At 36.8% G+C, this 25,344-nt stretch overlaps 1 protein-coding gene across 2 annotated transcripts; it reads left to right on the top strand.

Annotated features, from left to right (window-relative positions):
• Nucleotides 1-124: 124 nt before the first annotated feature.
• Nucleotides 125-23,562, top strand: LOC123527384 (uncharacterized). 2 transcript variants are annotated; one of them, XM_045306789.2, is made up of 5 exons: nucleotides 125-320; nucleotides 9,619-9,749; nucleotides 13,007-13,162; nucleotides 14,572-14,730; nucleotides 23,133-23,562. In XM_045306789.2, the coding sequence occupies exons 2-5, from the start codon at nucleotides 9,638-9,640 to the stop codon at nucleotides 23,195-23,197; spliced, it is 492 nt and encodes a 163-aa protein (XP_045162724.2). In that variant the 5' UTR covers nucleotides 125-320; nucleotides 9,619-9,637; the 3' UTR covers nucleotides 23,198-23,562. The 2 variants fall into 2 exon arrangements, with proteins under 2 accessions (XP_045162724.2, XP_045162723.2); XM_045306788.2 differs by lacking the exon at nucleotides 125-320 and adding an exon at nucleotides 1,966-2,582.
• Nucleotides 23,563-25,344: the final 1,782 nt, after the last annotated feature.

The raw sequence follows: 25,344 nt of genomic DNA, 5'->3' as shown, positions 1-25,344 counted from the left end.
AAAATACTAAATAGTATAAATAAATACATAAACTAGGGCCACTCACAATCGTCAGTTGCATCTCAAACACGCGATATTGGCGTTTCAAATTTTTCCACAGTCTTTCAACTGAATGCTACGCCATTGAACAGAATTCATAAGGTATTTTTAAACGCAATTTCTGATTGGCTAATAGCGACACACCTCCGACAGAATCTCAACGTTTCGTGCAAAATTACTCGGATATTATCGTATCGGTTTCAATGGCGGTGAATACAATTGAAAGACCGACGGAAAAATAAAAAAGTAAATATCACGTATAGTTGATGCTACTGACGGTGGTGAGTGGCCATGGTTTACGTATTTAGTAATACTTGTTATTAATGGCAAATGAATTTGACCCTTGCTAGGATGACAAACATCTTTTAGTCCGTGATTTCGTACCGTTTCGTTGTGACACATTTCTATCTACCTGGAACTTGCAGCAGAAAGTCACTCGTTTTCTGATAGATATTTCATGAACGGGGAGGGCTAGAGACTTGGGGTAGGCCTCATTTTGTAGCTAAATGTACATGTGAAATAGTGATAGGTAGTTTGTTCAAATGTCTAGAGAATTTATTTCACAACGGCCCGGGAAGTGAACCCATTGCTCGCAGGCTCGATTCTCGAGATTCTGGCCTTCAGTAGACATATGTATCATTTGTAGGGGGGTCATATTTCATTACATATTTTTCATTTTCAACTCATTTAGGATGAAAAACAAGGCCATATTCTTTGTCCCAGGTCCGATACTGGTGCCTGTGCTTCAGGTCCTTCATCTTCTATAATCACCAAGCAAATCCTCTGCTCTCGTCTTTCTGTTCATTTCCTTCACATTTTCATAAAAGCCACGCAAATTCACTGTTCTCGCTTCGCACTTCAGATCCTTCATCTTCTATAATCACCAAGCAAATCCTCTGCTCTCGTCTCTCTGTTCATTTCGTAAAAGTTCGCTGCTGTCCCATCACACTTTACTTCCTTCGTCTTTTCATCAACACCTCTCATGAATACTGCACTGATTTCACATTTCACTGTCTTCGTCTTTTCATAAACACCACTCAAATCCACTCTTTTCGCTTCACACTTCACTTCCTTTGTATTTTCATAAACATCCCTCATGTCCACTGCCCTCGCTCCATACTTCAATCAACACCTCTCCATTGTTCTCATTTCATGCTTCACTTTTTTCATCTTTTTCTAAACACTATGCAAGTCCATTGCTCTCCTTTCACACTTCACTTCCTTAATATTTTCGTAAACTTTCATAAGCATTACTAAACTCCACGGCTCTAACTTCACACTTCGTTTTTCAACTTCTTATGTATTGTGTTGATTTCCGACCATCTCTCGCATTAAAATGATTTCCACATACAATACCTTGACGGTCCTTGGTATTAGGCGGGGATTTGCTTTTGGTAATCAAATGAACAAAAATATATCTGGAAACTCCTCAAATCAACGTTGTCTGTTTCGTTTCTGCCGGGAACTTATTTCGTGGCGTCTTCAAATGTACATTATAGTATTTTAAGAGTAGTGTTTACAGCTACATTAAAATAAAATTATAAGGCATGACTAGAAAGTATGCGTTCCGTCTGGCTAAAATAAGAGGTTGAAGTCAACAAGTGTACGCTTTTGAGTGTGTTACTATAGTGTGGTCAAGTCGATGTCGGGTGTCGTTACCCTTCAAACACACACACACACACACACACACAGTTGTCGGTACGTTGTTAAATGTTCGAAACAAATCATCCAAAATTGACGAAACAAGAATATTTAGGAACATATTTTTATTAAAATGACCGATAATTATTTCTTTAAAATATAAACAAAGCTCACATTACTTCCGTCACAATTAATCATGCGGGGTGAGATAATAAAAATTTAAATTTCATGCCGCCAGACTCAAAGGTCATAACATTAACTTGTTATTTTATTTCACTTTGAACATGTCGTGTCCTCACCTAGACATTTTTTACCTATTTTAAGCGTTATTAAAATGCAAACAATCGAACTTCTTTCTTACTGCTCATCCTGTTTATTCATATGGAGCGGATATTTTGTCATAAATTTTACAAAAACATGTATTTCGGACATTAATGGTTATAGTATATGACATTTCTAGTTTTGTAGCCATCACGCTTACATTGCAATTAACATCATTAGCGGTAACAATGATGCCTTTTCATTGTTTTTCTTTCTTCTCTCCTGTTTTTTAGTTGTAAAAAACTGGGTTTTTTTATTTCGCTTTATAGTAGACTGGTATAAACTAATTTATCTAGCATTGGCAGGCTTCTGGTTAATTTCTAAAAGGCAAAAAAAGCTTAATTTAAGTATTAATGGTTTTTGTGTGTTTACATATATAAATATCACAAATTGTCGTTCGTCAAAATTAATTTCTTTAATTGGCCTATAAAGCAAGAAGGCCCCGAAACTTGACATACTGTCAGTGTGAAGAAAGATGCTAGAAAATTCGGCGGCGCTGTTCTAGCTATAACTCGTGACATTCGTGAAATTGCGGCAGATTGTATTCTAAGCATATTTGGATTTAATATATCACTTATCAGGTAAGCTTAATACTAGTAACACAAAAAGTGAATAAAAGCTTTTATTTCAGATCAATCTACTGGTAAGTTTTTGGGTTGTTTTAACAGAACTCAGCATAAACTTTATTTGTGTGGAATAAATAATATATCATGAGATTAAACACAGAAAAAATCTTCAAATTCATGGCGCATTCTCGAGACTCTACATCAGGAATGTTTGGGTAACATTTTAAATTTCTTACGGCCACTACTTTTGACAATATGCTGTATTAACACTATTATTCTGTAGCGTATAGTGGCATATTTCTGCCACTAGATAGCTAGGTAGGCTATCACGATCATTTGTAAACTTTTCAGGAAATGTGTGCATTTTTTTCTGAAAACATTTCAGCAATAAATAATATTTTCTAGATCTCTAGCTATTTTTATTTATTTCCTGAAAATGTTTTAGCGCAAAAGTTCGCATTAATGCTTGGAACAGCAACGAGATGCTCGGTGACTACCACGATAATATTTTAAACTTTCCAGCAAATTTGAGCATTTTTCTGACATTATCGCAATAAATTATTTTTCTCGGTATGTTTTTATTTCCATGGAACATTAGGCAACTGCGACAAACTTTTCAGAAAAGTTCGTCCAAATATCAAGATCATTCCTGAAAGTATCGAGAAAGCTAATCTAGCTAATAAATAGCAGTTGCGGGCACTTACAGAAAAGGTATTGAGAAAATAATGTAAATTATTGCAATAATATTTCAAGGAAACCTTCCACTATTGAGATAATTCGCTTTATCAAGATAATTTATTTAAGTATCGTGATAGCTGCTAGCTATCTCGTGGCAGAAATATGCCACCATAGTAGTGGTATTTGTATTGGTTTTATGGAATCTACTTGAATTCTGGTAGCTCGCTATGATATCACACTTCCGCTGTAGTTTTTAAAACTAAACTGTATTGTCAATAACAATGGTTGATTAATATATGTTAGTACTATAGGATCAAATCTAACATCACCATGATATCTATCCAACCAGGTTTTGAATTGTAATGCATTTCTGGCATTTACAATATTATCGGGCAAATTGGTGTACTTGCCGGTTCTTTGAACAAAGAATGTTTTTTTTTTAAACAAAAAGTTTTAACGCCCCTTTCTTGATTTACTAAAGTGAGTTCTCGTAATATATTCTAGCATAAAACTGCTGTTCTTGTCACTTTTTGGGGGTGTTTTAACAAGAGAGAAGACGTGTGTTAACAGAGAGATTTTCGCGCTCAAGTGCTGTTATAACACCTTTGTAGGGATAACGCATGTTTTTTCGTGTTATAACACCTGCAGAATCCCGAGGGAGTGGTTGGTGCCCGAGCCCATTAGGGCGAGGGTACCAACGTATCCCGAGGGATTATGCAGATGTTATAACACGAAATGAACATGCGCTAACGCTATTCTAGCATAAAACGCGGAAAAACCCTAATAAATGAATACATTCTACCTCAACGTCATTAAATTTCCATGAAAAGCGCGGGAATATCTGAGTTGTTTTTTCACGTTGACGTCATTTCCATTTGAATAATTCGTTTGGAGCCGTAATACGTTTACGCTTTGCCGCGGAACGCGCATATATAAAAAGGTGTTATAACAGCACGTGAGCGCGAAAATCTCTCTGTTAACACGCGTCTTCTCTCTTGTTAAAACACCCCCAAAAAGTGACAAGAACAGCAGTTTTATGCTAGAATATATTACGAGAGCTCACTTTAGTAAATCAAGAAAGGGGCGTTTTATATCGTCATACTATGACGAGATATCTTTATAGCTTACGCGGATCTCGAGAAAAATTATTAAACATTGAAAAAATGAATGCAATAAGTCAATAAAATATATCGACTTGTTGTGATAGTATGTTGATTTCTCGCGAAAATATGTCGATATTTGCGTTATCTAACGCGACATTGTGAGGCCCATAAACGTTTCCGTAGTTTGGAGTGTCATGTCTGATTGTATTCAAGTTCACAGGGAGTACGCGTCGGGCAATGCTGACATTATTCTTGTTTGAATATTGACACTTTGTGGGTTATATATTACGTTTTAAAAAGATAGCATGTAATATGATGCCGAAGCCGATTTGTTTTCACATTAAACAAAGAAGGCTAAAAATTTGCGTTCATTTTTATAACATCACAATCATTACGTCACAGCGTCAAACGGCATAGCGGCGCGCTGGAAATGAAACCAACTGAAGCCAGGCAAATATCTGATGGGTGTCGTCAAGGTTGTACATAACAATCCTTGATAGCTTGTTAGAATGGAAATAATAGATCCCGAGCAGTGATTTGCTCTTGAAAAAAAAAGTTTGTCGTGAAGATGCGTATTATTACATTACTCGCGCGTCTAAACTACAAACAATGACTTTATCCAATGACAAATCACTACTTGAGATATATTATTTCACAATTCACAAAAGCAATTATAGATCATAGCTTTTGATAGCGGAGGAATATCCAAGGCGTTACTTCATGTCCGGACAGGCATCTAGAAAGAACTACCGTAACGTCCCGTAAGCCAGCTTGTTGGCTTCATAAAAGAAATTTGCATCCCGCTCGAGGTTACAGACCCACAGTGGTGATCCCGCTCGTGGTTACAGACCCACAGTGGTGATCCTGCTCGAGGTTACAGACCCACAGTGGTGATCCCGCTCGAGGTTACAGACCCAGTGGTGATCCCGCTCGAGGTTACAGACTCAGTGGTGATCCCGCTCGAGGTTACAGACCCGCAGTGGAGATCCCGCTCGAGGTTACAGACCCACAGTGGTGATCCCGCTCGAGGTTACAGACCCAGTGGTGATCCCGCTCGAGGTTACAGACCCACAGTGGTGATGGGTAAGTGATTCAAGGTCAGCAAATTTAATCATTCCACTATGGAGGTCCATGGCGCAGAAGAATATAAACATTAGACGGACAGAATGAATAATGTGCACTTAAACTATTTCAATTATTTAAAGATCTAACTTACTTTTCATGAAATAGTAGCCCAGATATATCTGACTGTAAGATTAACTATGGGAAGGATATGTCCAGTATCAGAGCATATGTCTCTTTTCAATATCACTCCATCCCATCGTGCTTTTGCATAGCATCATCTCGATGTCGCCTCTCGACCTAAGGACAAAAGTGCGATACTACGATGCGGAAGTGTGATAGTACGATGCGAACGTGTAATATAACGATGCGAGATGCAAAGGTGTGATATAACGATGCGAAAGTACGATAGTACGATGAAAGAGTGACATATTACGATACAAAAGTGTGATATTACGATGCGAAAGAGCGATATTAATATCACTGTTGTACTCTCGTAATATCGCCATTAGGATAAAGGGATGATAGTGAGAACGCGAAGGCCATCATTGTTAACCATTGATAAGGGCAGTAGTACGATAATACGATGCAAAGATACTATGCGATGGCGAGATATATATATCATATTGTACTTATATAGTACTTAACGCATTACCGTACTATCGTCCCTTCGACCTAAGGCACTATCGCATTGTGTATCTCACACCCTCGCATAGTATCTTCGCGTAGTATTATCGCACTGTTGCATTGTGTATCTCACACCCTCGCATAGTATCTTCGCGCAGTATTATCGCACTGCCGCATTGTGTATCTCACACCCTCGCATAGTATCTTCGCGCAGTATTATCGCACTGTCGCATTGTGTATCTCACACCCTCGCATAGTATCTTCGCGCAGTATTATCGCACTGCCGCATTGTGTATCTTACACCCTCGCATAGTATCTTCGCGCAGTATTATCGCACTGTCGCCTTTATCAATCTACACGGCGAATGGGTTAACCACGATGGTCCTGATGGAACATCGTAGGTTAACATTGTACGTTACCAGGTGGAAATGTGTACATGAACTGTCATCTCCTGCTTCGTTTTCTTTTTCATAATCTTATTAGTTCAGTTTCAGTTTCAGTTTATTGGCAGTCAGCAATACATTTGCTATTGGCCATTTACAAATATAAAAACTTATAGCAAAGACAATCATACACAAGAAAGTGAACATATAAACAAAAAACAGGGAACAAAACAGAATAATTGTATTCGATCAGTAGACAATAGATTTTCAAGAGTATTTTTTTCGAACACATTATGCTTCTTTAATAAATTTTGCAAGACTATACATACATTTTTTACTACTGGACGACATTAATGCCACTTTTCCTAAACACATTCTGTTTTTACTATCGAATTCGATCCTTTAATCCTTTAGGTTTGCATAGGGAAAGGGTTTGGAACTTTAAACGGGTTGGAAAAAAAAAAGAAAACAAGAGCTGTCTCCATAGGATGACACATGCCCCCGATGGCACTTTGAATGAATAGTTATGACCGAGTTTAGGACCTTTGACCTACGGACCTGGGTCTTGCGCGCGACACGTCGTCTTACTGTGCCACACATTCGTGCGTAGTTATTTTAAAATACATGCATGAATGCTAGGGTATGGACCGGACACGCCCATCAATGCACTATCATGAAATATGACCTTTAACGTCTAAGTGTGACCTTGACCTTTGAGCTACAGACCTGGGTCTTGCGCGCGACACGTCGTCTTACTGTGCCACACATTCATGCCCAATAATTTTAAAATCCATGCATGAATGACAAAGATATGGACCGGACACGCCCATCAATGCACTATCATGAAATATGACCTTTAACGTCTAAGTGTGACCTTGACCTTTGAGCTACAGACCTGGGTCTTGCGCGCGACACGTCGTCTTACTGTGCCACACATTCATGCCAAGTTATTTGAAAATCGATCCATGGATGACAAAGATATGGACCGGACACGCCCATCAATGCACTATCATGAAAAATGACCTTTAACGTCTAAGTGTGACCTTGACCTTTGAGCTATGGACCTGGGTCTTGCGCGCGACACGTCGTCTTACTGTGGTACACATTCATGCCAAGTTATTTGAAAATCCATGCATGAATGACAAAGATATGGACCGGACACGCCCATCAATGCACTATCATGAAAAATGACCTTTAACGTCTAAGTGTGACCTTGACCTTTGAGCTACGGATCTGAGTCTTGCGCGCGACACGTCGTCTTACTGTGGTACACATTCATGCCAAGTTATTTGAAAATTGATCCATGGATGACAAAGATATGGACCGGACACGCCCATCAATGCACTATCATGAAAAATGACCTTTAACGTCTAAGTGTGACCTTGACCTTTGAGCTATGGACCTGGGTCTTGCGCGCGACACGTCGTCTTACTGTGGTACACATTCATGCCAAGTTATTTGAAAATCCATGCATGAATGACAAAGATATGGACCGGACACGAAAATTGCGGACAGACCGACAGACGGACAGACGGTTCGGACAGACGGTTCAAAAACTATATGTCTTCCTTCGGGGGCATAAATATTGAATATGTCAAATATATTTCATACAGATATACAAGGAAGTCAGATATATTCCATACAGATATACAAGGAATAATAAGGCAGTCTTTTTTTATTTCGTTTTTTTTTTTATTCCTATCACTTAAGATTTCATGATTCATGATTTTTTTATAACTTTTGAACACCACAATAATCTTAAAACCTGCTTCTTGAAATATTATCAAAATTATAAATTAGTAATGGGAGCATTATGAGCGTATTTTCCTGAAGCAACCACGACCGAATAAAAGGAAATGTGTATAACATGATGTGAAAAAACAATTTTTCTTAAAATTGGCCTACACTTGCCAACTATTTCCAAATAAATGCACAATTTACTGTATTTAGAGAAAATTTACAGACAAATAAAGATGTTCCGTGGTTGCATGTCACGACGGTTGTCAACCATTTCTACATATTCATTTTTAGTGTTCATATCTAAAAGGTATAATCATTTTGGGACATGCCTCTTAAAAAGTTCGTTTGCGCATTCCATTAAATATTTTGATTTGATTTTTTTCATGGACGTAATTAGGAAAGTACCATGGCACGAGTTTATCGGCACACAAGTATAAAAATTCTACCCCATTTCATTCAAACTACATGTGTGTCCATAGGGCACTAATGACACCCAGGACTCCTAGTCCAAACCGTGACCTGTCACTGCACTGTCATATGTTACTTGTTGACAATGCAAAACTAATAAGTAAACGTTTACATTAACTTGGGTTGGGCGTGCCAGTCATCAGTGGGATAGGGTTGGGATAAGGCTACTTTAAACATAATCATGAAACACAAGACAAAAATAACTGAAAGAATAAAAACAAATTCGGGGTATGGGGAATAAGAGGGAAGGGAAATAGGGATTCAATCGTGAAGAAAACCTCAGGTACACAACTTCACTAACTGAAAAGTATTCCTGTTAAGTTTCATAACTCTAGGTCAAAAACATTTTAAGATATGTGCTTCGCAAACTTCTAGGCAACAGCCGGAACTCTGGTCCAGAACTATAACTCTGGGCTAGCAGAGAGAAATCCCTGGCAGAACACCAGATGCACAACTAAACATGCTATATAACAATGCCCCAATGTTTCATGAATCTGGGTCAAATAGCTACATGTGACACAAAATTTTATGACCTTTATGCATATTTTTGGCTAAGTCAAGGGCCATAACTCTGGTCTGGCAGAGTAAAGTCACAAACAAAATTCCAGACGCTGATTTACAATTGTATTAAGTTTGATGACACTATGTCTAATGCTTTTTTTACGTATGCACGACACCAATTCTGACGGTTGGACAGACGTACAAACTAGAGTATATCTAAGTCCATCCTGCCCACCAAAAATAGGAACAAAACAAAACAAAAAACACCTTTGGATGGGGAAGAGTGAGGAGGTTGTGTGTGTGTGTGTGTGTGTGTGTGTGTGTGTGTGTGTGTGTTGGGGTGGGGGGGGGGGGGGGGGGGGGAGCGAATATGGGGGACAAGAAAATTTTTGCTATTTTCTATGCATCAGTTCGCAAATCCCCCATCAAGGTTACACGCAAAGTTCGTGCATGCTTACAAAGTAATTTGTGCAGTTTTTTCCTTTTCAGTATATGTGAACTAAGCGAAATGACACAGGCGTGTGTATTATTACTGGTTACTGTCTTCGTTATCTCGGCTGTACAGGCGCAGTTCGGAGCTGTCGACCAGGAATGGCTGATGGATGACCCACACAAAGCTGGTACATTTTATCTTTATAAGTCGCCATTGTAAATTGCTTGAAATCGACAACTGAAAACTTAAAAATACTAGTCAATCCATTTCATCACAGTTTTTAAGGGTCTTGCATGTATTTTAATCATTCGAAACAACTTTAGATCTATGAACGGATATATTTTACTCCAACTGAAAATGGTATTTTACGGAAAACAAGCAAATTCCAAAATCTATACTTTTTCAAACTTTCCTTTTGCTGTTTATACAAGCGAAAGAGAAGAAAAAGACTCCATTGAGAAGAGTCATATGGTACATACACACTTATTGAATCGCTTGCCAGTCAAAGTCAGTGTTGTATCAAAGAAGATGGTCAATAGAGCCAATAAGTCATTACACTGCATCAGAACGTAATTTTCACAGATTTGTTTTAATCTTCTTAACTTATTAGCCATGGCATTCGGTTTAAAATCTAAGACTGTTCATGCGGCGCAAATTATGGATCGATGTTTTTATATAAATCTTTATCACATGTTTGACGTCGCGGGAGTGTAATAAAGTCATTTAAATAAAAACGATAATACACTAGTGTAATAAAGCTTTGATGTCGACGTCGTTTATAGTAAAGGAGACGTCGGTCAAATTGATTTGTTTATATAGTAAAAGAAATTCTAACACGATCCGCAGCAATTGCTATATAAACATATAGCGAAATCGCCTATACATGATTCTACGATAAAATATGGTTGGCTGTTACATTTCACCCCCTATGATTGTAACATAAGAGATTCTACTTCAGTTCCATTACATACGAATTATTTCAGGGCCAAACGGTTGAAAACAGCATTTCAAAACGTAAATATAATAAAAAGTCATAATGACTTATGTGTAGGTCCGTAAAACACGTTCTGATCTCTACGAGCGAATTCAATTAGCTTAATTATGATTCAGTGGTGACGTCATAAATGTATTACATAAAGTATGACGTCATAATGATGTTACGTCATATAAAAGTTAAGCTCGTCATTCATAACACAGGGTCAACTCGCCTAATTTGATGATTCTGTTCATAATTAGTTTGCGAGCTGTTAGATTACTAATTTATGAATACTACTCAAAATTCTGATAAAAAAGAGACAAATATCTATACGTTCCATTGGCTATGCAACACTCTCTAACCATAGAGGGTAAATTGTAACAGCATATGACCCGAATGACGTATTACGCTGAAAATGTAGTACTGTAAAATGCGAATTATTTGCGTTGTAAGAATCGAAATAATAAATAGATCTATGTTCCAATAATTTTATCAATTAATAAAACATGGGCAGTCGTTTGGATGCGAATAATTTAATCACTCGTGCTACGCACTCGTGATTTAATTATTACGCATCCAAACTCCTGCCCATATTTTATTAACTGATAAAATATAGGAACAGATTTATTATTTCTTAAGTAGAATTTTTAATGTTTCGACAGGAAAGGCTAACATGTGATAAAAATAATATTACATTTGTGACTTTCCACATTGAATTAATTAAACTCGTTGAATAAAATTGATAAAAGGCTCGGCAGAGCCTCGCATTTTATTATTTTATTCAACTCGTTTAATAAATTCAATATGAAAAGACACTCATGTAATATCCTCTATATCTACTGTTCATGCAGCGCAAACTATGGATCGGTGATTTATATAAATCTAGACTGTTCATGCAGCGCAAATTATGGATCGGTGTTTTATATAAATCTAGACTGTTCATGCAGCGCAAACTATGGATCGGTGATTTATATTATAAGTTTCTTTCACTGGTTATAGGTGCAGATGGGAATTTCCGGCCTCGAGGGTAAATGTTTAGGCGGTAACGAGGTTCCTACCGAGTTACCGCCTAAACAGTTACCCCAGACCCGGATATTCCCATCTGCACATATAACCAGTGACAGAATCTTTTTCTTGCATACCGATATCAAGATATAATAATAAAAATAAAATCAGTCGAACGGCTTTCTTTTTAGAACTATTTCTTATAGCAGCGTATTTAAACAAAGCGCGGGGAATCAACGTCCGTAAACAGGAAAGACGTCATGACGTTTCAAAGACAAATAACAATGTTTAGTTCCGGTTTTGATTTATCAGTTCCAGCGTAACGTTATGAATTTTTGATAAAATAACGTGTTTTGAATCCAGAAATATACTATCAAGAACAAAGAGGAACTGTCAAGGTATTGGATTTTTATTCCGTTTTTCGAAATAAAATATAAATAACTACATAAATATTCTACTATAATATGTAGTTCGTAATACGTCATTTAAAGCACGAGAGTCATCTTACACCCCGGGGTGTAAGATGGATTTTTCTTGCATACCAGACGGGGATTTCCGGTATTTTTACCGGTGCTGGAAAACTCCATCTTACACCCCGGGGTGTAAGATGACTCTCGTGCTGTAAATGACGTATTACGAACTACATATATGTAGAAGATTTATGTAGTAATTGATATTTTATTTAAAAAACGGAATAAAAATTCAATACCTTGACTGTTCCTATTAGTTCCTGATAGTATATTTCTCGATTCAAATCACGTTATTTTATCAAAAATTCATAACGTTACGCTGCAACTGATAAAACAAAACCGGAACTAAACATTGTTATTTGTTTTGAAACGTCATGACGTCTTTCCTGTTTACGGACGTTGGTTTCCCGCGCTTTGTTTAAATACACTGCTATAAGAAATAGTTCTAAAAGGAAAGCCGTTCGATTGATTTTATTTTTATTATTATTTCTCGAAATCGGTATGCAAGAAAAAGAATCAATCACTGGTCGCGGGTAAAGATGGGAATATCCGGCACTCGGGTAACTGTTTAGGCGGTAACTCGGCTGGAAGCCTCGTTACCGCCTAAACAGTTACCCTCGTGCCGGATATTCCCATCTTTACCCGCGACCAGTGAAAGATTCTTATATTCCAGCACCGGTAAAAATACCGGAAATCCCCGTCTGGTAATCTAGACTGTTCATGCAGCGCAAACTATGGATCGGTGATTTATATAAATCTAGACTGTTCATGCAGCGCAAACTATGGATCGGTGATTTATATAGAGAGACATGTAATAAAATCAAATCCAAAAGCTCCTTTAGAAGCAAAGCACTCACTCAGTCAAATTAATAGCTGACTCGATTCCAAAGGACAACTCTGCTCACGCTGAAGCGGATCTCTATAGTACTGGAACATCAAATAAACACTGGGTCCATCAAAAGTAATCGATTCCCTTTTTTTTTAATTTTCCAGACAGACTGCCAATATGGAGTCAGTTGCTAGGCAACAGAGCTTTCCCGTTTGGAGCACAAGCAACGACTAACCGGTTCCCAGTCTACACAACCAACAATTCGAATAACCTCTCTGGAAAAACGGGGAACAGCTGGATGAAAACGTTACAGAATTTGTGTATGAAACGTTTTTTGTCAGTTATGGAGGCGTGCGTCGTGCGTCAACATTTGCCTTGTGAACACTCTAGAGGCCACAGTTGTGATCCAATCTTTAGGAAACTTGGTCAGAATGTTTGTCTTGATGACCTCTAGGTCAAGTTCGAAACTGGGTCATATCGGGTCAAAAACTAGGTCACCCGGTCAAATCAAAGAAAAAGCTTGTGAACACACTAGAGGCCACAGTTGTGATTCAATCTTTATGAAGCCTAGTCAGAATGTTTGTATTGATGATCTCTAGGTCAAGTTTGAAACTGGATCATGTTGGGTCAAAAACTAGGTCACTAGGCCAGATCAAATGGAAATCTTGTTAACATACAGGAGGCCACAATTTAAGTTTGAAACTCATGAGAATTAGTCAGAATGTTTGTCTTGATGACCTCTTGGTCAAGTTTGAAACTGGGTCATGTGGGGTCAGAAACTAGGTCACTAGGTCAAATCAAAGGAAAAGCTTATTAACACTCTAGAGGCCAGTTGTGAATCAATCTTTATGACACTTGGTCAGAATGTCTGTCTTGATGATCTCTAGGCCAAGATGGAATCTGGGTCATGTGAGGTCAAAAAATAGGTCACCAGGTCAAATCAAAGGAAAAGATTGTGAACATTCTAGAGGCCACAGTTGTAACTCAGTCTTTATGAAACTTGGTCAGAATGGTTGTCTTGATGATCTCTAGGTCAAGTTCGAATCTGGGTCATGCGGGGTCAAAAACTAGGTCACTGTTAAAAACAAAGATAAACCTTGTGCATGCAATAGGGGCTGCATTTTTCATTTGAACTTGGTCAGAATGTTTGTCTGCATGAAATCTCGGAAGAATTTTTATCTGGGTCATGTGGGGTTAAAAACTAGGTCACCAGGTCAAATCAAAGAATAAGTTTGTTTACACTCTAGGGGGCACGTTTTTTTACTCTATCTTCATAAAACTTGGTCAGAATGTTTGTTATCATTAAGTCTTGGATGGTTTCAAATCTGGGTCATGAGGGATCAGAAACTAGGTCAAATCAAAGGAAAAGCTTGTATACACTCTAGAGGCGGCCACTTTTTTGCTCCAATCTTCCCGAAACTTTGTCAGAATGTTTGTTTTTATGAAATTTTGGACAAGTTCAAATCTGGGTCATGTGGGATAAAAAAAAACTAGGCCACTATCAAAGAAAATGCTTTTTTACACTCAAAAGGCCACGTTTCTTGGTCCAATCTTAATGAAAATTTGTCAGAATATTTGTCTCCATGAAATAACTAGGTAAAATGTTTACACTGTTATGGTGTGTTACTCAGGTGAGCGACCTAGGGCCATCTTGCCCCTCTTGTCATATTAAAATTATTGTTTTATTATTTAACCAAATAATCCGGATGTACATTATTTCTATTTGTAGATAGAATAGTTTTATGGCGACAGTTGCTTGGTAACCAAAACATCGGTGCACGAGTTACTGCTGCACGTGCTACTACTCCTACACCACCACGTGCCATAAATAGCAACACATCGGGTAGAACTACCGGACAAAATTGGACAGACCAGTTAAGGAATTTCTGTAAGACAATTTATACTTTTGTTAATTATAAAATCTAATATGAAAAATACATGCCCATTTCCGAGAACGTTTGCAACTACATTTGATCTACGACGTTATATAAAAGAATTTTCAGAATCGAAATGATATCACAGAATGATGATTCTGCATGTTCGGATTGAATTTTTCTCTACAATGTAGAATTTGATTAAACTGAATTTTCAAAACTTCAGAATATACAAAGAAAATTCAGCAAATAAAAAAGACAGGGCCGTGTGCTTGATTTTTGCTAGACTGAAATTTGGACCTCATACAATATTTCATAATGAAATGTATGGGACAATCATAACTTTCATAACATTTTTGCGAATAGAAATTTGTCTAAAATGTAGATTTTAATGAAGCTTCTCACAACTGTAAATAAACATATAAGCCTATAATATGGTGAAATAAAATGTATTGTGTGTTTATTTCTGAGATACAAGTAGATCTATTTGGCAATGATTAAAGTGAACTGCACTTTTTAAGACAATTATTTTGAATTATTTAACATGTCAAATATTTTAATTTCATATTTTAACTTTAGAAAGATAGTAACAGTGCCAATGTAATAAATTTACACACAGGTTGCTATTGATTCTTAAAATGTTTTTCATTTCCGTATGCCAAATCCAGGCTTAATTCTACATTCTAATACGCTTTTCTCTGTTCAAACACGCTTACGCTAGAATGACGTCACGTTAACGTGCGGTGACGTCAATGTTTTTGTTGCGACCAAGAAAGAGCGCTACTATATTTTATATACTGTTTTAGATTAAGGGCATATTAAAATTGAAATAATTTATAGCAAAAGCGTGTTTCAACACTATTTATACACTTGGGCGGTAATACGTCGCCTGAGTGTATAAATAGTGTTAAAACAACGTTTTGCAGTAAATTATTCCGATTCTAACATGAATTTTATTGTAAAATTTAGATCAAATATGACAGAACTGTTTCTTCGCGCATGCATGGCGCCAACTGTTAGGTCGTCACGCTCTTTGTTTATGCACGCCAGGACCGGAAATGGTAATACCACTTGCGGAAGAGTTCAGTTTGTGCGCAAAAGATGCGAATTATTCTGCAAAGCGAATAACCAACCTAATATATGTGTAAATTAATCAAGACAGTTGTTCAATGTGACATTTCATTTTAAACATGCTACTAAGTAAAACATCGAAAGCGCTATTTCTAGATGTATACATGGCGCTAAATATCACGTCGACATGACGTCAACATTATATCGTTTTAATGATTAAAGCATTGTTAGTCATATTAGAATTTCTGGAAAACAGACGTTACGCCATCACTTCCAGTTTATCAAATGTGCAGAACTACCTTAATTCAAACACAAGCATTGTTTACTAGGCACGAAAAAGAACACATAAAATTTTCTACACACTTGGAAGTTATTCCGTGGGATGTGTTACTTCCCGTTTTTTGGACGGATTGTCGAAGACTGTTCCGTCCAGTGGAACCACAATAATACATATACGAATTTCGGCTTAATCGATTTTTTGATAACCACCACAGACTTCACACTCCGCCGAAAGAAAATAGTTCTCAAGTGGCAGCACACAGAACAACAGAAATTACCACGCTTCACTGCGCGCTTTAATTGAATGTAGACATTCAGAATTTAGAGGAAGTAAAAGCTCATATATTTGTTATTTTTAATCACCACAAAAAAAGTGAAATAGAATAATAGAACTTTGATAGATGCTTTTAATAACCAAAAGAAGTAAAAGACTTTTCCAATGATGAATGATACTTGGAAATTTATTGAGAAAAGAATTTATCATATTTCCGAAAAGAATATTACTCAGCTCTCGGTATATCTGTAAATGCTTTTACTATTTTAGAGCTAAAACAAAATGTTTCATGCTCAGATGATTTGGCTATTACAGTCTATTTTAATTTGCAAAACGGTAATCAGTTATTTGTGTATTCCTTAAAAGTCTGATCGTCCCTGCTATAATTAGTGACCTTAAAATCTGTTTTTCAGTTCTGTTCACTATGTTATTAAGTTTGATGTATATTTTATTACAAAATGTATGCTTGTTTTGTAAGTGTGAGCACATCTGTGCAGTCTGGACATGATAGTCTGCATTGTTAATATTAAGTCATTAAATTCACAATGAACATAGAAATTTGGCAAGGAAATTGTTACAATGTTGTAAATCAAAGGCCTGAATGGCCTGAGTCGGCTAATGATTGATGTACTTGACAGTATAGTCTACCAGTTTCAGTTTGTTTTTAGTTTTTTTCTTAAAATTTCATAACACAGCTCGATATTTACCCAAAATATTATATCCGGATACGATTACACTTTTCTCCAGTTTGAAAAATATATTTTACAAATTGTGATGATACGAAGACATTTAGCAGCAATTGGCAGTATCTGACATTGAAGTTTACGGTTAAATTACCTCTTATTTAAATCTTTTCATAAAAAAGTTGTTTCGTTTCGCCAAACATAGACGATCTACTTTTGATTTCAAAAACTACAAGAAAATACAATTTAATGTTTCGCCGATTTGTTTATTTCTCTAAAAATAAGAATTAAAATCATTTTTAATATCAGTAGTAACTAAACAAACCAGTAAGAGCTTCTTCTTCCGATAATTTATCCGTTTACTGACTGCAAAATTCAACCCACGCAAAGTTTATAGAAATCATACGATGCCTGTTTACGTTCAATGTGGGAGAATTAAGGCTGATCGGCTATGTTACCTAACGCATCCAGACGATTCAGATTTTGTTTTTAAAAAAGCATTGTGTGCGTTTCTGTAATTTTATATACGTTTTTATATGCTTAGAAATTATTAGACATGCGTATTTGCATTATTTCTATACGTAATTTACGCTAATACGCATCTTATCTGGAGCCCTGCTGGAACTATTTTTTGTCTTTCGCTGGATGTTACCCAAGCTTTGTAAGCCTGCGCAATTCTTAAAATGCACATTTATGCTTAATGAGTTACATTCGAGAATTGCACAATTACAAGTCATAAATATGACAGATTACATCGTATATTGGTCATAGCAAAGGGAATTGACACAACTGAACTTATTCATGCAGTGAACTGTTTGAAATTTGAGAAATCTAATGGAACTACATCCCTTCACATGTTATTTGGTCCGTTTAGAGAATCGTTGGATAGCAAGGACTCGTCAAAAGGCTTTCAGCCTTTAGCCGACTCAAAAAGAGACATTTACTAGTTTAACAGTCCAAACAGAAAAGGGACATTACTGATCTCGGACCTGTCAGATTCAATACATTTCAAGACAATCCGTCCTCCAGTATTTGCAATGCTTTAAACACTGTTATAACACAGTTACGCATTGACGTCACGTTGACATACTATATTAGGCGCCATACATTTGCAATGAAATTGTGCACCCCTATTTCATCTATTTGTTTAAAAGACATATTACTTCATTTGGAATTGACATTATATATAAATATATATATTATCAACATACCTAAACAATACCAATTGGTTATATGCCGCATGTATAATTCGCTCGGTCTATGCACTCATGAAATTATTCCACAGGCGTATAACCTCATCGTATTTTTTTCGAAATGGTTCTGCTATGTATTATATCTTTATCTAATTGCTCTATCGTTGCTGTTAGGAATTGCTCCGATGCAGGTCTAAGTTATAAATGTAATACTTGTGGCTTACCGGTAAGAGAAAAGGTATGAGTCATTTTTATGCCTCCCGCCATAAAATGGGTGTGTGTGTGTGGGGGGGGGGGCATATAGTGTTACCCCTGTCCGTGTGTGTGTTCCGGAAAGGGTGGTGTTCGTGTCCGGGCCATAACTTTGACATGCATGGTCTGATTTTAAAATAATTTCACACAAATGATAAGCATGGATAGACGATGTGTCAAACGCAAAACCATTTTACGATCATGCAAGGGTAAGGCAGTGGTTCCAATTCTTTTCATACATAGATTGTCCCAGAACCACATGGGGCAATCAGACCACTTTTCTGTAGTACAACATGCATGTTACATCCAATTTTGAGAAGTATTTTGACCTATCTCTACCTGGTGAGGATTTTTGTGCGGACTTAGATTTTTTTTTAAGATTAACTTCCCTTAGTTGTTACTATAAATAACTTATGCCTGTGACCTTTCTCATGTGGCGGGGACATCCTTATCTGAGACACATTCCTAGTTTTAGATTTCAGTGATTGTAGGTCAATGGGTTCTCCATAGTCTCTTTGACCTTGACCTTTGACTCACTGACCTTAAAATAAACATATATCTTCCATTAACCAAGAACAATGCACCTACCGATTTTGAAGATTGTAGGCAAAGGTGTTCCCTAGATACTGAGCAAAAAGGGGTATTTAACAGTCATTGTGACCTTGACATTGACCTTAGTCAGAAAGGGTTACAAACTGCCATGATTAGTGTGTCAGCCAAGTTCGAGTTTCTTAATCAAGGGGTTCTCAACATATTGAGGGAAATCGTTTTTGTACTAGTGACCTTGACACACTGACCTCATTATTTATATGAGCCATGAGCAAACGTGTATGTCAAGTTTGAGGATTATAGGTCAAAGCATTCCTATGTTAATCAGTGAATACAATATAGCTAATAGACGTACAGTCAGAAGAATGGACAGGGGACCTACACAATTAGATCATACCTCCCTTTGAGAAAAATAAAGATGACATGATGTCATTTCACTCTCACAACGTCAAAAGTGATAAGAACAACGGGTGTTCAATAAATCTCTGGAAAAGTGCTCTAATATCTTTATTCCTGGTCAAATTTAAAAATGTGATAGATAAGAACATACTGAATGTAAATACAGTTTCTACGGCAACATCACTACCACAAATCTGAGCCATTGTCATTTTGACGCTATTACATCAAATAAAATTAATTGATACAACTCCTGATTACCATGTAAGATATTAATGGAATGGGACACTGAACTGTGATCAATATCAAGGAGTTCTTTAACCTTCAAAACTTCACTGACCTAGGTTGGACACTCTGCATGTTGTCTAAATGAGGTTAACAGATGACTCTAATTTTATTGACTCTAGTCTTAAGAAGATATGAAGCAGACGCAAATTCAAGCTATTGGATCTTTGACCTTTTAGTCTGACTTTGACCTTGAACTTAGTGACCCAGGTCAGATGCTCTGCATGTTGTCTTGAAGAGGTTAACAATTGATGATGGCTTTAGGAAAATCTTCAAAGCGGTTTAGATGACACAGAGCAGATACAGAATTTAACTATTTGACCTTTGACATCTAAGTATGACCTTCCCTTTGAACCTTGTGATATAGATTGTGAGCTCTACACATTCTCTTGATGAGGTAAATAATTTGATACTAGTTTTATAAAAATCACCCCAGCTGTTTAGAATGTATTGGACACAAATATGAATTATAAGACAAGTGACATCCAAGTATGACCTTGACCTTGGACCTAGTGACCCGAGTTGTCTACATGTTGCCTTGAAGTGGAAACAATTGGTGTTAGTTTTACAATTGGTGTTAGTTTTATGAAAATATTTTCAGTGGCTATACAAATATGGAACAGACACAAGTTAAGGTATTTGATATTTAACCTCCAAGTGTGACTTTGAACTTGGGCATAATGATCTAGGTTGTGCACTCCACAACTTGTCTTTATGAGGTTAACAGTTGGTACTGGGTTTATGAAAATCTTCCAAGTAGTTAAGAAAATATGGAACAGACACAACGGAAGGACCAACAGACGGACATGCATGAGGCACCATATACTTTGTATCTGGGGGAATAACAAAACCAGAATAACAGATCTGCATTAACTGTCAAGAATAAGGACAAGTCCTTAGTGTTCCAACATCTACAGGAAACAAGAGGCCCATGATGGTCCTGAATAGCTCACCTCTTCCCACATGATCCAGTTTTGAGTATGACGTCGTTTTTTCTATTATTTGACATAGTGACCTAGTTTTTGAGCTCATGTGACCCAGTTTTGAACTTGACCTAGATATTATCAAGATAAAAATTCTGACCAATTTTCATGAAGATCCATTGAAAAATATGGTCTCTAGAGAGGTCACAAGGTTTTTCTATTATTTGACCTATTGACCTAGTTTTTTAAGGCACGTGACCCAGTTTCAAACTTGACCTAGATATCATCAAGGTGAACATTCTGACCAATTTTCATGAAGATCCATTCAAGGGTATGGCCTCTAGAGAGGTCACAAGGTTTTTCTATTTCAAGACCTACTGACCTAGTTTTTGATGGCAGTTGACCCAGTTTCAAACTTGACCTAGATATCATCAAGATAAACATTCAGACCAACTTTCATACAGATCCCATGAAAAATATGGCCTCTAGAGAGGTCACGTTTTTTCATTATTTGACCTACTGACCTACTTTTTGATAGCATGTGACCCACTTTCGAACTTGACCTAGATATCATCAAGATGAACATTCTGACCAATTTTTATGGAGATCCATTCACAAGTATGGCCTCTAGAGAGGTCACAAGGTTTTTCTATTTTTAGACCTACTGACCTAGTTTTTGACCGCACATGACCCTGTTTCGAACTTGACCTAGATATCATCAAGATGAACATTCAGACAAATTTTCATGAAGATCCATAGAAAAATATGGCCTTTAGAGAGGTCACAAGGTTTTTCTATTATTTGACCTGTTGACCTAGTTTTTGATGGCATGTGACCCACTTTCGAACTTGACCTAGATATCATCAAGATGAACATTCACACCAACTTTCATACAGATCCCATGGAAAATATGGCCTCTAGAGAGGTCACAAGGTTTTTCTATTATTTGACCCACTGACCTAGTTTTTGACGGCACGTGACCCACTTTCAAACTTGACCTAGATATCATCAAGGTGAACTTTCTGACCAATTTTCATGAAGATTTCATGAAATATATGGCCTCTAGAGAGGTCACAAGGTTTTTCTATTTTTAGACCTACTGACCTAGTTTTTGAACGCACGTGACCCAGTTTCGAACTTGACCTAGATATTATCAAGATGAACATTCAGACCAACTTTCATACAGATCCCATGAAAAATATGGCCTTTAGAGAGGTCACAAGGTTTTTCTATTATTTGACCTACTGACCTAGTTTTTGACGGCACGTGACCCAGTTTCGAACTTGACCTAGATATCATCAAGGTGAACGTTCTGACCAATTTTCATGAAGATCTTGTGAAATATATGGCCTCTAGAAAGGTCACAAGGTTTTTCTTTTTTTAGACCTACTGACCTAGTTTTTGACCGCACGTGACCCAGTTTCGAACTTGACCTAGATATCATCAAGGTGAACGTTCTGACCAATTTTCATGAAGATCTTGTGAAATATATGGCCTCTAGAAAGGTCACAAGGTTTTTCTATTTTTAGACCTACTGACCTAGTTTTCGACCGCACGTGACCCAGTTTCGAACTTGACCTAGATATCATCAAGATGAACATTCTGACCAATTTTCATGAAGATCTTGTGAAATATATGGCCTCTAGAGAGGTCACAAGGTTTTTCTATTTTTAGACCTCCTGACCTAGTTTTTGATGGCACATGACCCAGTTTCAAACTTGACCTAGATATCATCAAGGTGAACATTCTGACCAATTTTCATGATGATTTTGTGAAATATATGGCCTCTAGAGAGGTCACAAGGTTTTTCTATTTTTAGACCTACTGACCTAGTTTTTGACTGCACGTGACCCAGTTTCAAATTTGACCTAGATATCATCAAGGTGAACATTCTGACCAATTTTCATGGAGATCCATTGAAAACTATGGCCCCTAGAGAGGTCACAAGGTTTTTCTATTTTGAGACCAACTGACCTAGTTTTTGACGGCACGTGACCCAGTTTCGAACTTGACCTAGATATCATCAAGGTGAACATTCTGACCAATTTTCATGAGGATTTCATGAAATATATGGCCTCTAGAGAGGTCACAAGGTTTTTCTATTTTTAGACCTACTGACCTAGTTTTTGAACGCACGTGACCCAGTTTCGATCTTGACCTAGAATTTACCAAGATGAACATTTTGACCCATTTTCATAAAGATCCCATGAAAAATGTGACCTCTAGAGATGTCACAAGGAAAAGTTTACGCACGGACGCATGGACGACCGACACCGCACGATCACAAAAGCTCACCTTGTCACTTTGTGACAGGTGAGCTAAAAAGGGACTCACAAAATCAAGACAGAATATGACAATAAATCATGTATTAAAATTGTTTGCATGAAATATACAAGTTTTGTAATTTCAGTATCACAGTACACGGCTAACTCTGTATGTCTCTTTCATCTTTGCATTTTCCCCCAAATTCTTCCTCTGTGACAATCTACTACTCGCCTTTTTTTCTTTCAGATAGAATAGCAGTATGGAACCGGTTGCTTAGCAACCAGAGTGGATCAAGTCAAAATGCAAAATAACAAACAGAAAAGCCATGCAACTTAGCAAATAATAGTCTTTAGTTTGTAAAAAAATGGGATCACTGTATGAATCGTCATCAAAGATTGTCATTGTCAAGGAGCTGAAGAAAGATCTTATAAATCTGACAGCAGACAGATAAAGGATCACCATTTAGTGAATAACTTCTGTTTATAATTTCATTTACTGACTTCTGAATACTTAATATTTTAAGTTCATCTAAATACCAATGTAAACCAAAATAAATCAACTCAATGGCTTGTGTATATTATCAAAATATTCTATTTCCTTGAAAAAAAAATTTATCAACACTTTGCTTATTTTTGAAAATGCCTCTTTGAAAAAATAAAAGCTAAGCATTCTTTTATGACTTTGTTTGTCATTTCACTGTTTTGCTATTTAAAGATTTATATTCTACATTAAGTTGTTCTACAAACTTAAAATAAGCTACAGTAACTGGTGATATAATCATAGAAAATAAACACATATTTTGTTATATTATTTAACACTTTATCTTAAGACACATTTCTCTTTTTACATGACAAGATTTAGTAGACATCCAGATATATCAGAAATGAATAAACACCATTGGTGTTTGATTTCTATAGAAACACCATGTGATAGTTTTTAATAGAAATAGACTGGCATATTCAGAGAAAACAGGCAGCAGTCTAGAACATATTGAGTTTGCATGTTTCATATAAATGAGGCTTTTTCAGATTATACTCACAAGCATTATGAAAGAGTACACAAGTTTTCTGTGCTTAAAGATAGCAAAACAAAGCACAATCTCAAAGTTACAGTTTCCATTCAAAATGTAAAAATTCTTCTTTTGAAAAAGTGCATGTCCACCATACTGCTTCATTTGAATGGAAGTGGTAACTGATATGTAATACCTGTGTAAATGTTTGGTCAAGTTTCTTATAATCTGTTGTGGAGACGGAAAAAAAAACTATTGAATTCTGACCTCAAAGTATTACCTTGACCTTTGAGTTGGGGATCTGAGTGTTGTGCATAACATATTGTTTAATTATGGGAAAAATTTAATCCAAAAAATATTAAAATCCCCTAAGGGATGGCAGAGTTATGGACCACACAGCAAGAAGAACTTACTGGCCTTGAGTTAGGGATCTTCTTATTATGGGGAACATTTGTGGTAAGTAATATTAAAATCCCTTGATGGATGACAGAGTTATGGGTTAGACAGGATACACTAATGTGTATCTATAGGACACAGGTGTCCCCCACCACTCCTGTCACTGTACATGGTTTCAGGACTCTAGGTGAAAAAAAAACCACAAGAGCTGTCACTATTGGTGACAAATGCCCCCGAAGCATGCCCAAGAATGCTACAGTTGTCTGCACAAAAAACACATCATTTCGTGACCTTGACCCAAGAGACCTGTATCATAAGCATGACACATCTTCTCAATATGGTCAGCATTTGTGTCAATTTTTTTTTAAATCCCTTAATAAATGGCAAAGTTATTGACCAGACAAGCAACATCTTTGACTCCTAAGTGTGACCTTGACCTTGGAGCTAGTGGTCTGGGTCTTGTGCATGACACATTATCTTAATATAGGGAACATTTATGCCAAGTAATTTTAAAATCCCTTCATCAATTGCAGAGTCATGGACCGGACAAGAAACATACCATGTTAACCTTTAACCTCTGTGACCTTGACCTTAGAGCTTGGATCTTTAGAATGACACATCATCTTAATATAGGGAACATTTATGCTAAGTAATTTCAAAATCTCTTCACCAATGGCAGAGTTATGGACCAGACACTAATAAGACCCCGTAACCCTTTGACTTCTAAGTGTGACTTTGACATATCGTCTCATTATGGTGAACATCTATGCCAAGTTATTTCAAATTTTCTCACTGTTATGGATGGCAGAGTAACAGCCCAAGAATTTGCACATACGCATGGATAGTGCGATTTCAATATACCCACCATCGGGGGCATAAAAAAATGTTCTAAAAAGGTAACCTTGACCTTGAAGCTAGGGCATTGGGTCTTGGGATTGACACATCAACATATTATGGTAAACATTTGTGCCAAGTAATTTCAAAATCAGACTAGAAACAGACCATGTTAACATTTAACATCTTAGAATCCCTCAAAGAATGACAGAAATATGT

This window comes from Mercenaria mercenaria, chromosome 14 (genome assembly GCF_021730395.1).
Source record: "Mercenaria mercenaria strain notata chromosome 14, MADL_Memer_1, whole genome shotgun sequence".
In the NCBI taxonomy this organism is placed as follows: domain Eukaryota; kingdom Metazoa; phylum Mollusca; class Bivalvia; order Venerida; family Veneridae; genus Mercenaria; species Mercenaria mercenaria.
Note: the sequence above shows the minus strand (reverse complement) of the source record. Positions and strands in the feature narration are given on the sequence as shown.

Excerpts from the sequence above, each read along its gene's own strand:
- LOC123527384 (XM_045306789.2), top strand. The coding sequence starts at position 9,638 with ATGACACAGGCGTGTGTATTATTACTGGTTACTGTCTTCGTTATCTCG. Across the intron at positions 13,163-14,571 it reads GAAAACGTTACAGAATTTGT|ATAGAATAGTTTTATGGCGA; the intron begins GTATGAAACGTT and ends TTCTATTTGTAG. Across the intron at positions 14,731-23,132 it reads AGACCAGTTAAGGAATTTCT|ATAGAATAGCAGTATGGAAC; the intron begins GTAAGACAATTT and ends TTTTTCTTTCAG.